General features: G+C 33.2%; 1 protein-coding gene across 3 annotated transcripts in view; it reads left to right on the top strand.

Annotated features, from left to right (window-relative positions):
• Positions 1-13821, top strand: part of LOC138715140 (short-chain dehydrogenase/reductase family 16C member 6-like) — a 94665-nt gene that overhangs the window by 33091 nt on the left and 47753 nt on the right. The window contains exon 7 of one of the 3 annotated variants that reach the window (XM_069847688.1): positions 673-2639. The exons of 1 other annotated variant lie outside the window; for it this stretch is intronic. In XM_069847688.1, the coding sequence (XP_069703789.1) occupies positions 673-745 (73 nt within the window). In that variant the 3' untranslated portion in view covers positions 746-2639. Of the gene's footprint in view, positions 1-672; positions 2640-13821 lie in introns of those variants that run through there. One more of the 3 variants, XM_069847686.1, reaches the window with a different exon arrangement.

Below are 13821 nucleotides of genomic sequence, written 5' to 3'. Positions count from 1 at the left end.
CACCGCGAACGTAGAAATTCCAATGGCTAGCATAGACGAAATCACAGAATGACTAGCATCGCATGGTGAGACAATAATTGAAGCGTTGGGCCGAATAACGGTCTATGTTACAGTCTGCTAACTGTGCAGGAGGAACAAATATGTTACGTCGTAGACCGTTGTTCCAACCAAGAAATTCATGGTTGTAACTCTTGTACATAGAAGCGTCTCTGGTACAGACTGAAAAACAATTTTTGTGACAGCTGTGTAAGTCTATATAGAGCATTATTTCATTAAAAAGGCTATTTTGAAAAATTGTAACATAGACCGTTATTCGGCCCAACACTTCAACTATAAGTAGCTAATTTTTTACTTGATGATACTCTGTAATAACTCCTTGCATTATAATTGCAAATTTATAATTGGTATTAAAATAATTTTCGTGTATATCTGCCTGTATATTCTATTATTTTGTTTTCTTATAAAACTAGTGCCCAATAATAATAATAATAATAATAACAATAATAATAATATTATTATTATTGTTATTATTATTATTATTATTATTATTATTATTATTATTATTATTATTATTGTAATGATAGAATTAAATAAATTGTCTTCAATGTAGCCTATGTAATTCTAAGAAAGTAGAAAGTTTTGGAAAAGTTATAGGCCTATTTTTTTTTTCAGATTGCTTCCGGAAAACACATATCTCAAAATGAGAGACATATTGTACACGAGGGTCAAGGATAATGTTAAATAAATGGCTTCATACTCGTACATAGTCCTCACCACACACTTTACAAGAAACAAATGTAGGCCTATATGGTGCAAAAAGAAATAAGTGTTTTCTTGTAAGTTTTGCTGTTTGAAAACAACTTACTTTTCACCATGTAACTAATCACATTAGCACTATGTTTTATGTTACGTTCTTATATACGAGTATAATACATACGCGCGTGCATGAAGTAATTATTTACCGTGTATATAAATAAAATAAGTTTTCGTTTTAAACATAGTATAAAAAGACATTTTTTATAATTATTCCAAGTGCCAGAGCACAGAATTAATTTACTGTAAGTTACGAGATGTAAGCCGTTGCCAGGAAGTCAAAAGAAGGACAGCAATGGCAAAGGAAGCTTTTAATAGAAAAAGGATCATCTTCTGCGGACTTCTGGAAAAAGAACTAAGGAAAACGCTAGTGAAGTACTTTGTGTGTATGGGGCAGAAACATGAATATTACGACGAAGTGAAGAGAAGCATTTGAAATGAGGATATGGAGAAGAACGGAGCGTGTGAAATGCACAGGCAGAATAAGAAATGAAGCTATGTTGGGAAGAATAGGTGAAGAAGGAATAATGCTGAAACTGATCAGGAAGAAAAAAAGAAAGGAATTGGTTGGTCCACTGACTGAGAAGAAAATAAATTGTCTACTGAAGAATGCACTGGAAGGAATGGTGAACGGGAGAAGAGTTCGACGCAGAAGAAGATATTAGATGATAGGCGACATTAAGATATGTGGATCATATACGGAGACAAAGAGGAAGGCAGAAAAAGGAAAGATTGGAGAATGCTGGATTTGCAGAAAACCAGGAATGAATTACTAAAAAGCATGGAAATTTGCTTTCGTAATGAGCTCATATTTGAATGCGCGGTATATTATTCCCTTGGGATTCAGAATATTACGTGAAGGAAATAATCCATCAGCAGAAAAATAATGATATATGATAAACATATTACGTGGATTTCATTATAATACACAACTAAACCTTCTGAAGTGTGGATGTTTCGTTAAGAAATATTCTCTTAAAAAAATCAGAACATTATAACTTACGGCGATTACAACGTTGTTGGGGTGACCCATCCAATTATATTTCATATTTTTCTTTGTATAAGATTACACTGCAATTTCTCTCGCCCTACTCTCCATACCCACCTACTCCCTCCCTCTTTGCAATACTAGCTTCATCAGGTTCGACTGCAAGACCTTGCGACTTTCTTTCCAGACCTGTTTGAAGGCACTTTGGTTAGATTCTCTTCCAGTTCCTCTGCGTGTTGCTGGCAGTGTCCGGGTGAGTAACCTGCTACTTGGCGACCTTACTGTATTGTTGTGTTCGACACAGTTCTTAAAGTGGCTTTAAAGGAGGTGAAGGTATACAACTAATATGAGTAAATACAGGAAGAATGTTGACGATAATTTCAAGGGAATCTGTAATGATTTGGAAAAATTAACTTGAAGATGGAATAGAATATAATATAGGGTTTATTTAAAAACTTACATTATAAAAATTATAAATACCCTCTTGGAAAGCAACATAAAATTAAAAATTTTAAAAATACTCTAATAGAAAGTTACTCGAATCTTACTACAGTTATTTAAAAGGGTAAGGCACAGTTAACGATGTTATTCGAAACTCACATCAGGAACCACAGCTTCCCACAATAGTTTTCTTTCGCGTGTTGGATACATTGTGTGTTCTAATACAATACCAAACACAAATTGATCTCACATATGTCTCACAGGACAACAAAATGTGAATCGTGTCTATCCCGAGTGCACATACCTAATGCCGTTGTTGCTTTGCTGACATTTAAATTTTGTGTATCATACTTCTTCAAATAAGAGGAGAAAATACACGTGCTTTAACAGTGTAAAATCTTAGCCTTAACTGTACCATCCCTACTTGTCTGTTATTTTTTTTTCAGCGGAGATCTTTGGCAAGAGAACGGAAGACTATTCCATCAATTTAGCTGTTACCCTGTTATTCGTAAATTAAATATATGATAATTTTAGAGGTGTAACACAATTTTAGCATACGAAATCGATCTAGTTCTCAATGAAATTATGTTCTATGAATTAAATGAAACTAATTAATTCCCAGTTCTCAAGAAAGATAATTATAAATAGTTGCTGGAACAGCCTCCTCAATGCTATTTTCTTAAAGTGGAATCCTCTATAGTAGATTATTAATGCGTTAAGTGACTATTTTTGCGATCAGTGTCTGTAATGATAATCATCGGACCATTCAGTTTATATTTTTAATTGTTTGTTGATTGTGTGTTTGTGTTAACTACAGTGACATCAAAAACTTTTGTGCGAGATCGTGCGTATTTGCTTGCTTTCCGCACAAAACCAATACGCGGTAAGTGTGAAATACCACATTCAGTATTCCCAACGTAACACACATAACAATTTCCCTCTTCTTACCGCTTAAGCGTCATATTCATTTTACTGCTTTAGGCTTTTAACATATTATTTTTAAAGACGTTCAACATAGTAATAATTATAAATTGGAAACTTACCACTGCAATTTCACCCAAATTGCACTGTTAATTATTGTTTTTAAATATTTGCAAAAATTCAGTAAACTCTGTTACTCCACTAAAGTTGTTGCATTCGTGATGCAAGTAACATTAAGGAAGCCGTGAAAAAATCAACAACATTCCAGATGCCGATGTTATTACTGCAATATGTTACATAAATAATATTGTTAAAATATTAAAATGAAAAATAAATCATTACATAACCTTACCGTTTGTTTTAAGTTCGCATTTATAGACTGGGGGGAAAAAAAGACAGACGTATATCACGGCCTACTTCAATATAGTAAACACAGAAAACATTTTATAGCAACTATGTTGAAGAGAGATATTTTTGTTTTCCAAAATTGCCGTCATTGAACAGAAACCAAGATGGAGATTTCATTGCAACTAATTATAAATTCGTCTTTCAGGTATGTAATAAACGATCTTCGCACAAAATAATGTACGATACACGAGCGGTATGTTTGTTTTCATGTTCGAGGAAAAGATTAAAAAAGCGAAACGTAGTTGAGCTTTTTTAATCTTTTCCTCGAACATGAAAACATCAACATACCGCTCTTGTAACGCATATTGCTATTTCCTTACTTTTTTGTACCTTGGTTTTTTGGCTATACCATGCAGGTTTTGCTTAATGGTAAGTTTTAGTTGCCATGGTAATATTTTACACTGCATAGGTACAGTGAGGACATAGTTAAAAATGCATGGAAAAAGTTTTTGATGTCACTTTATATGGCCAATCGCTTTTGGCGTAGTTATTTGGATACCCAGGTTGTTGTATAGGTTTTATGGTTGACCTAGTCTTTATGGGACTAATGTACTGTATCACAGTCTATATCACGCTTTCAAATCATACTGCTGAATTAAAGCCCGTGTGTATTTATTTCATGGTTTTATCATTTAGCCAATCCATCACTTAGCTAATCCCTCGGTGTTCGGTGTCATGTTTATACGTTTGACGAACGTTCCTTTAAGTCAAGGCCGTCATGTGTGCGTCTTTACTAGGGTGCATGAAATGTGCAGTTGTGTGATGGATATAAAGCCTCGTACAGATATGCGCACCGAAACCCGTAGCGCAACCACGACCCGCGCCTGGGCAATGCTACGCACGGTGGTTGCACTATTACGTTTCGGGATGAACTTTTTAAACCCGCGCCGAAGTCCGTAACACGACGGCCCGGTTGCACCAACCTTTGTTATATATTTAACATTACGTTAAGGCAGTTTAACAGCAAACTTAACGGAAGTGATGTTTCATCAACTGTTGTTACTGCTATCATCATGTTAAACCCACTGTTAAATTAACATAGCATACTCCATCAGTTAAATCCTTAACGTCCTGTCACAGCGTGAATAATGGCTGCCAGAGAACATATCGTCGCTTAAGAACCAATACCGCGTAACTGACAAAATGTAAATTTTACAGGAGAAGGAAAAAACTGAATAAAAACCATAAAAATAACGGAATAGTCTTGAAAAGTGGTGTATGGCTATGAAATAGCTTAACTAATTTATAACTAAGTGAAAATGGATGATCATGGCTGTAGACATTTGGCCATGTCACTTACGAGGTATTGGAACTCTGCCGTTGACTACATTTTGTTAGTTACGCGGTATTGTGAGACAACTTTAGCAGCTTCAGGACACATGCTGACAAGCGTTTTCTTTGCGTGAAAACTGCCTTCTGGAAATATTATTCGTGCTCTTGTATATGTCAATGTGTTATCTGAATTGTTGTCCTACCGTCTGACTTGAGGTCAAGGTCGGTAGGCTGTAGCTTGAATCAGCACTAGATTACGTTCCAGACAATGATTGCTGTATTCTTAGTCAATCAAATGCTGAAACTATGAGAAAGTAAAAACGAAGACACAGTTCAATGTTTATTGTTATAATAATAATAATAATAATAATAATAATAATAATAATAATAATAATAATAATAAAAATAAAAAAATAATAATAATAATCTGTTACTAGGTACTTTATTTTCACACTACGTATTTGAATAGATAAGTAGAATTGTTACTAAAACGTTGTTCACAAGTATAATCTTATAATAAAATAATTAATAATAATATTATTATTATTATTATTATTATTATTATTATTATTATTATTATTATTATTATTACTATTATTGACATTGGACTTGACTGACTTGCGAATAATGAAAAGAAAATCATATAAAAATATAATAATGATGATAACTTTTCAGGCACAATATTCGTTAAACACAATAAATAATTATAGGGCTATGCTGAAATCACAAAAAGTAATCCTTGAGTAACCCTAGTGTGGAATACTATCATAAAAACTATGGCACAATCGGTTCTACATACAGTAATGTGACGGTAATTTAGACAGGCTACTGATGCTTTTTTTTTCTGTGCTTTTGCACGAGAACATGACTTCTTTTTACTGAAGGGACGCCATCAGTACTATTAGCTAACCAATATCGCACAGTTCATTCTTTAATTCCCAATGTACACAGAAACATCATTTTGCAAACCTGAATTTTTTTCTCATCAACTTCTAGATTGTAGACAAATGTTCTCTTTCTTCTCGTTTCAGAATTTGTACTGCCAGGTCTTTTCGTAGGAGTGAAATTCACAAGATTTGATACGTGAACGGTCCTCTGTCCCCAAGTCATAGTTTTCCAGAATGCCTGAAAGATGTGTCTTCTCTCATTAGAAATTAAATTACAGGCCTTACTTTCGAATTTTGGCACATTTTATAACTACACTCTGGCCCCAAATTCCTTGCATCTCTTTCCGTATCATGTGTCACTTTGCCATCTTTCGACCTCTTGTAGCTAAGATAAGCTTCCTCTTCCATTCCAAGTTTTCTATTTTTCATTTTCTTCCACTTAACCTTGTGTGGCTTTGAACTTATTTTTCTCTTTTCTGTCACATTTCCATGAAACGCTTCAAGATTCTTCTCTTTACCATTTTTTGACGAATGTAAAAATGTAGAATAAGTAGCACTCACAAATTCTTCGGGGTCGTCTACATCTGAAGACGCATCCGAAATTTAGTGTAGATCCTTCATTGACGAGGTATTGTCTTCAGTTTCTGTCCTATCCTATTTCTAGCGGTATTATTTTAATAGTGTTGCTTTAAATTATACCAGACTGCATAATGTGATCATAACCTTACCGGTAACACTGGACGGACAATGCCTGATCTGCAGCAACCCATTTTCAGAAGGACGGTTTTCTTTTGCATTTGAATTATCAGGCAGTACACCTACGAATAAGATGAGATTACTAGTGTTTATAAATGTGATATAAATTGATTAAAAAACATGTGTAGTAAATATTATCATCAATTTAGATCTTCCTCCTACCGGAGGAAATGGAAGCGACCAAGCTTAGGACCACTGAATGTAGCGCAAATTATTTTAGCGGCCCATTCATGATTATTTATATTAGGCTACTTAAATTAAGTTTGCTGTTATGATTCCGTAACTGAAGAAAAATAAATCTTTAATAACTGTGATACTTCTTATGCCACACCTTTGTTAATGTTCAAAGAAGTTTCTCCCGTCTTGAATGCAGAACATACCACAGATAGGATTTCGTTCTCGCTAAACTGACCGTCGTCTGATTCATTGTCCATTTCTTTTCTTGTATCTGTAGGCCTATATAATAAAATATTAAATGTACTATATTTCAGTGAATGAACTTGCAATAAGATTCTGCGGGAATTCAGCTCAATTAACATTCAATTAACATTAGTGAAATAATTCTATTATATTTATCTTTATAATTGAAACTGAACACTTCTTTAATCTTCTCAGAATATTACACACTGTTGATACAATTTTATAAGGCAGTAACGAGAACCAGCTTCCGTACTGATGGCGCGCAGGGAGTAGACATAACAGCTATCTGTTGTCAGATACGCGGTATTTCCTACAGACTTCTCGTGACTTCAGATACGCGGTATTGTACCCCCCTCCTTCACACGCAGGCCATTCATGCAATCAAATTCCCGCGCTTGTCAATGCATGCAGATGACAGTGGAGGTACCATCTGTGCAAAAAAACAGTTTTGACCAAAAATGTCAGTTACGCGGTATTGGTTCTTAAGCGACGATATGTTACACGCCGCATTATTATATCGAGATATATTTGCAGTGAAAACAATTAGCTGCAATCATTACTTCAGCATTTTTCATTATTCAGAATAGATATGTTCATAAATACTAAAATTATTCATATTAATATTAGCACTGCATCCACAATAAAGAGAAGATATGTGTTTATTAACGTAAGCATTTCTGTGATTATTATTTCGTATTAATACTCAGATACAATTGCAGATTTTCAAAACGATATTTCTTTCTTTCACTGATTTAACAGTTCACATGTAATTATGACTAATAACGTGTGAAGATATGTTAGATATATAAGATATGAAAATAATGTTAACGCTTAGGCCTATTCAGCATCAGAATTATTTTCATTTTCTATTGGTTCTATTTGATCCTCGATAATTGAAAGAATCTTCGTGCAAATATCAATTTTGAGAGTGAAAGTACCACTGTCAGTTTTCAAATGTTCCACTGTATCTTGTGCATGACCCATCTTAGCATTTCTTTTAATATTTTCATAACATTGATTTGTTTCATAGTTTGCGTTTTCACATCCAAATGGCGATTGAAAATATTGGGTTAAAGAGACCCATGTATGTTCCTTTTTCCTAATGAAAGTTCCATCACTATGTTTGAGTTCAATTGCATTCATAATTGCTAGATATATTAAAATAATTATATTTCTCATATGAGGTAAAATTACTGCTCCTTACACTTTCTTTTTCTCGATTTCCGTTGTAATTATGTTAGTCTCCAATACTTCCATAATGTAAAAAATAAAATTCCCCGCTAAAACAAATGACTACACCAACTAAAGGCACATTCAGTAAACTTTCATACAATCACTGCTTCTTTGATTCCTGTTACATTACTCTTAACATCATGTTACCTAACCAAACTACCTCAAATAGTTGGTGAAACACTATTACACTAACAGGATGTTTAATTTTTTAACAACACGTTAGTTAACATGCTGTTAGCGTTATTGTATCGAAGTTTGGTAAAATTGGGCCCTAACCTACCAGCGTCCACCAGTTCGGGTACTCCTACTTTCAATCATGGACGTAGTTGCAGCAGCCTATATTTATCTGCATTTTGTGTGCAAAAAGAAACGGAAACAGAGGCAATGGTGGCAAACATAGTTACATATCATATACAAGTAGAAATAAATGTGGTGATTCAAATTTTCTGGCTGACTTGAAGTTCAAAACAGTTGGTGGATATTATAAAAATTTTACCAGAATGTCACCTACAGACTTTAAATATTTGCTGGCGCCTAATGTTGCAAAGAAGGATACCACATTCAGTTCAAGAAAGAGTGGCAGTTACGATGCGATTTCTGGCAACCGTACAATAATATGCAATAACATTGCTGAATCAACAAACAAGACTAAAATTAGGTTAAGAATCATAAATGAAGAATCTTTAAAGGACTTTGAAGCTAAATTAAAAAATGAAACCTGGAAACCAGTATATGTCAATGAAGATATGAATAGCAAATTCAATGCGTTTCATAATATATTCTTAAATATCTTTGAACTAAGTTCTCTTGTAAAGCACAAATATTCTCAAACATCTAAAAGTAATTGGATTACACAAAACATAAGAATCTCATGCAGAACAAAGAGAACTCAATATCTATAAAGTAGAAACAGTAATGACCGCAAATTAATAGGTCTAATTTATGTAGTACAATTTTATGATTAATACAAACGAAGGCTTTGGAGAGATCACAGAATATCCCTCCTACTTGTAATTTTTTATTAATTGCTTCCAGGATTTTATCAGTTAAATGAAACACAAAGTAATCTTAAAAGCCAAATGACTTTACTTTAACAATTTATCCTAAACTTGACTAATAAAATCAAACCAACTAGGAACATTATTTACTTACTTACTGGCTTTTAAGGAACTCGGAGGTTCATTGCCACTCTCACATAAGCCCACCATTGGTCCCTATCCTGAGCAAGATTAATCCAGTCTCTACCATCATATCCCACCTCCCTCAAATCCATTTTAATATTATCTGTGTATCTAATGCTTACTCACTTCACTTGCGTGATTCGGGTTCCGCATACTGCACATAGATGGCAGGACTGTGGCCCACTTTCAAATTGCACACCACTTCGGCGGGCCACGTTATGCATGATGTATATCTATGAAGAATTATGTCGTGTAGCCTACTAGGGTGAGTGTATGTGTAAGTGTAGTGTAGGGAATGGGTGAGGATGATGATGGTGAGGAAGGAAGAAGGGGAAACCCGGTGCCGGCACGTAGCCTACTCTGCCGAGTAGCACCAAGAGGGCCGCCAGGCTTAACGTCCCCACCTGACGGACGAATCACTATCACTATTTACATGAAAATTTCTGACCCCGCCGGGAATCGAACCCAGACCGACTAGTCTGGATGCAGAACTTGCTACCACAGAACTAACTTGGTGGGTAAAATTTGTATGCATTCAAACATGACATTTAATGGAGAATCTGAATATGTAAATTTTAATATAGAGTATCATTAAAAAAAATTAACTTTACTGTCACACTCTTTATATCTGAATATCTAACTTTTTTCGAACACTGGTATCATATTGTATGGTTTATCTCCAACATCTTTTTGTATAAAACTTTTTTTTTGTAAAATTTAAGAAGTTATTAGCAATATTCCATACTTATTGTTCACTCTGTTTATAAAAGAGTATATCAACATCTTAATTGCTGCAACATTCTCATTTCAAAACAATAATGTGGCTTCAGAAAGAATACATCAAGTGAGCAAGCTTCGTTTAATTTAACTGATAAAATTCTGGAAGCAATTAACAGGAAATTACAAGTAGGAGGGATATTTTGTGATCTCTCCAAAGCTTTCGATTATATTAATCATAAAATGATACTTTAAAAATTAGAATACTATGTTATTAAAGACATAGCATAACAGTGGTTTGAATCATATCTCCATTTCAGAAAACAAAAGTTGAAATAAACGAATTCAGTGACACCTTTAACCTACTTCAACATGGGAAAATGTTAATACAGGGGTCACGCAAAGATCTCTATTAGGACATCTTTTTCTAATTTTTATAAATGATCTTGGCCCCTTAATAAAAGGAACAGATTATCCTATACTATCTACAGGTGACACAAGTATCATGATTACAGACAGCAACTTTGCCACATTCAAATATAAAACAGAAACACTTTTCCTTAAAATTTATGATTGGTTTACAACCGATAAACTAGCTTTAAACATTAATAAAACTATCATAATTCAATTTAAATCCTCTTCAAATTTAATCTCTGAAACATGAGACACAGCTATAAAAAATATACCTCTACTAGAAACATCAACAACCAAATGTATTGGTTTGCATATTAATAATAGATCTACATCAATCTGCAACCATCATATTAATGAAATAACCCCTAAACGTAGCTCAGCATGCTTCGCAATTAGGTCGTTACAACAATTCGTAAATAGGAATATCTTAAAGACAATATATTTGCCTACATTTATTTCATTATGTTCTACGAAATAATATTTTGGGGATAGTAAAAATATATTATTACAAAAAGAGAAATCAGATAATAGTTGCAGCAAAGGCTACAGAATCGTGTAGACCATTTTTTTTAAATTAGAGATTCTGACTTTAACAAATCAGTACATTATAGGGTAAACATTGGTAATTTCGTGATAATTTCATGAAAACTAATTTAAAATGCAAATGTGTAAATATATCCTTATTTCGATTTTTTCATCTAAAAGACGATAACTTGCTGTACAAATCTGGAGACATAAAAGATTGGATACGTTCTTGAGTATGTGCCAAAAACCACTTTTGCAACTTAAGCTGAAAGGTTGGTTATTTCGTGATAACCTTGGTAATTTCGTGATATTGCATTGATAATTCGTGAGAGGTAGAAGAATTGTGGAAAAATTCATTAAAGTCAAATGAAATTCTCATTTATTGTTACAAGACTTTAAACATAGTAATTCCATCTAATATTCATAGCAAGAAAACATAGAAATACATATCAACATATAATAATAATGAAATCAAAGTAAAAATTGAAATTTAAAAGGGATCTTCTTTGCCCTGAAAGGGTGAACACTTTTATTACGGACTTTACTATAGTCTATATTACTAGGGTAACTCCAAAAGTAATGCATAACGTTTGTTTAAAAATTATATTTTATTTTTATCCTACAGCTTTGCTATCTTCACAGAATGAAGATGCATCCTTAAGGAACAAAATGTCACTTTTCCACATAATCTCTGCCCCTTTCAACTGCCTTACGTAACCTAGGAACGAGGGCCTGTAGACCAGCACTGAGCCACTCTCGAGCAGCGTGCACAAGGGAGTCATCTTCTAACCTCGTTCCGCGAAGGGATCCTTCAGTTTACCAAAGAGATGGTAATCGCACGGTGCCAGTTCAGGATTGTAAGGCGGATATTTCAGTGTTGTCTATCCGAATTTTCCGATCTGGTCTGTGATGTTGTGACTGACATATGGCTGTGCGTTGTCGTGCAATAGCAGAACATCCTGCTTCTCCCGATGTCGTCGAATACGACTCAGTCCAACTTGAAGTTTCTTGAGAGTTGCAACATACCCGTCAGAATTAATGGTGGTTCCGTGTGGCATAATAGTCACACAAAGCTTAGCTGTATGTTTCTGGAAACTGGACAACATATGCAATCCCTTCGCGGAAATTTGGATCTCGTAACACCATTGGTTAGTTCACAAAAGAGCAAAGAAAAAGTATCACGAAATAACCACTGCCACGAAATTACCAATGTTTACCCTACTCTTCAATAAATTTCCTCTAATGTAATAAAGAAATTTTCCAACTAATTTAGCCATACATGTATAAATACCTGCAGAAAGAATGATTTTCAAACGCCATCATCAAACTTATCATGCTATCAAAGGGAGTACCTTGCATGACAATAAAAATTTTTAGTAGTCTTAAAGACATTGAGTCATAATCAAAATCCTGCATTATTTAAAGTAGAACTAAAAATTACCGTACTTAATATCCCACACTTTATATTCTGTAGATGAATTCTTGACATTTCACATATTGGTAGTGTAAATATTTTAATACTATGAAATGGTAAATATATTCTATTGTATAATATGTTATTGTCATTAAGGTATTAATTCTGTATATATTTCATATTTGCATTTTTATATTTTAAACGAAAGAATTGGACATATTCTTTATTCTATACTCTAAAGCAACTGTAAGATATTAAGGAACGAATAAATATGTCTGTCTGTCTGTCTGCCTGTCCGTCCATCCATCTATCAATTTTAATAATTGTTATATTACATCTGTGGATAATATTAGGTTTCTTTAACTTTTTGTCGACAACACTTTACAATGGTAGGTCTATATTGATTTTATTTAAAAAAAAAGCTAAATACCGTAAATTTTGCTATTTTTACAGCTTAGGTCTACGTTGAATGTACATTCTTTCTTATCTATATATTATTCTCATTTTAACCATGGTACCTTTCAAGAAGAAATGCTGTAAATATTAGCAGAGTCTTTATTGCTCAGAAACGAGTTATTAGAACGATTTTGTTATTTAAAGTACAAAACCTTGTAATTTTTTTCCTTTTTTAGGAATACAGAATCTTGGTATTTCTTTGTATAACCTTAAATGTTTAATGCTGTTTACGCATGACGAAACTGAATATAATAAAATATTAGAATAAATTGTCATGATTTTAATACACGTAATGCAGAACTGTAAGAATAGAAAGTCACAGACAGAAGAAATATGATATGCCTAATTATTGTAGTACTTTATTGTTTAATAAGTTAAAATCTAGGGAGTTGACCACCGTAATTGGCGGTGATTTAAACTCATTTCGTATCGGTGTATTGAATTATGTTCAATTAACAATTGAGAAATTGAGAGTAATTTCAATTTTGTGTTCCTAAGAAGTGTTAATTACTTTTTAGTGTTTGCGTGTATTTAATTTTTAATAAGTAATTCATTATGGCGTGTGTTTGAGCGAAGTGTAGACATCAGCAGTATGTATACAAATAATAATTATTATTTATACTTGCTAGTATAATAATATAATATTGAGATATTTTTACATGCCAACAACTTCATACTTGCTGATTATTCCTATTATTGACAGTAATATTTTGTATATGGATAGTGATTTTGGTATCCGAATGTGAATTAACATAGATGTTATAATTTTGGATCTCATTGAATACTACAATATATCAGGAAATAATCAGAGCCAATAAAATAGTCGTATAAATATAAATGATGATAATGATGATGCTAATAGTAATAATAATAATAATAATAATAATAATAATAATAATAATAATGAAGTTGAACATAAAATAAACATAAATAAGTATAAAGCATGAACATGGTACTAGTGCAGCATGGTTTGCT

Source organism: Periplaneta americana, chromosome 15 (assembly GCF_040183065.1).
Source record: "Periplaneta americana isolate PAMFEO1 chromosome 15, P.americana_PAMFEO1_priV1, whole genome shotgun sequence".
Taxonomy (NCBI): Eukaryota; Metazoa; Arthropoda; class Insecta; order Blattodea; family Blattidae; genus Periplaneta; species Periplaneta americana.
Note: the sequence above shows the minus strand (reverse complement) of the source record. Positions and strands in the feature narration are given on the sequence as shown.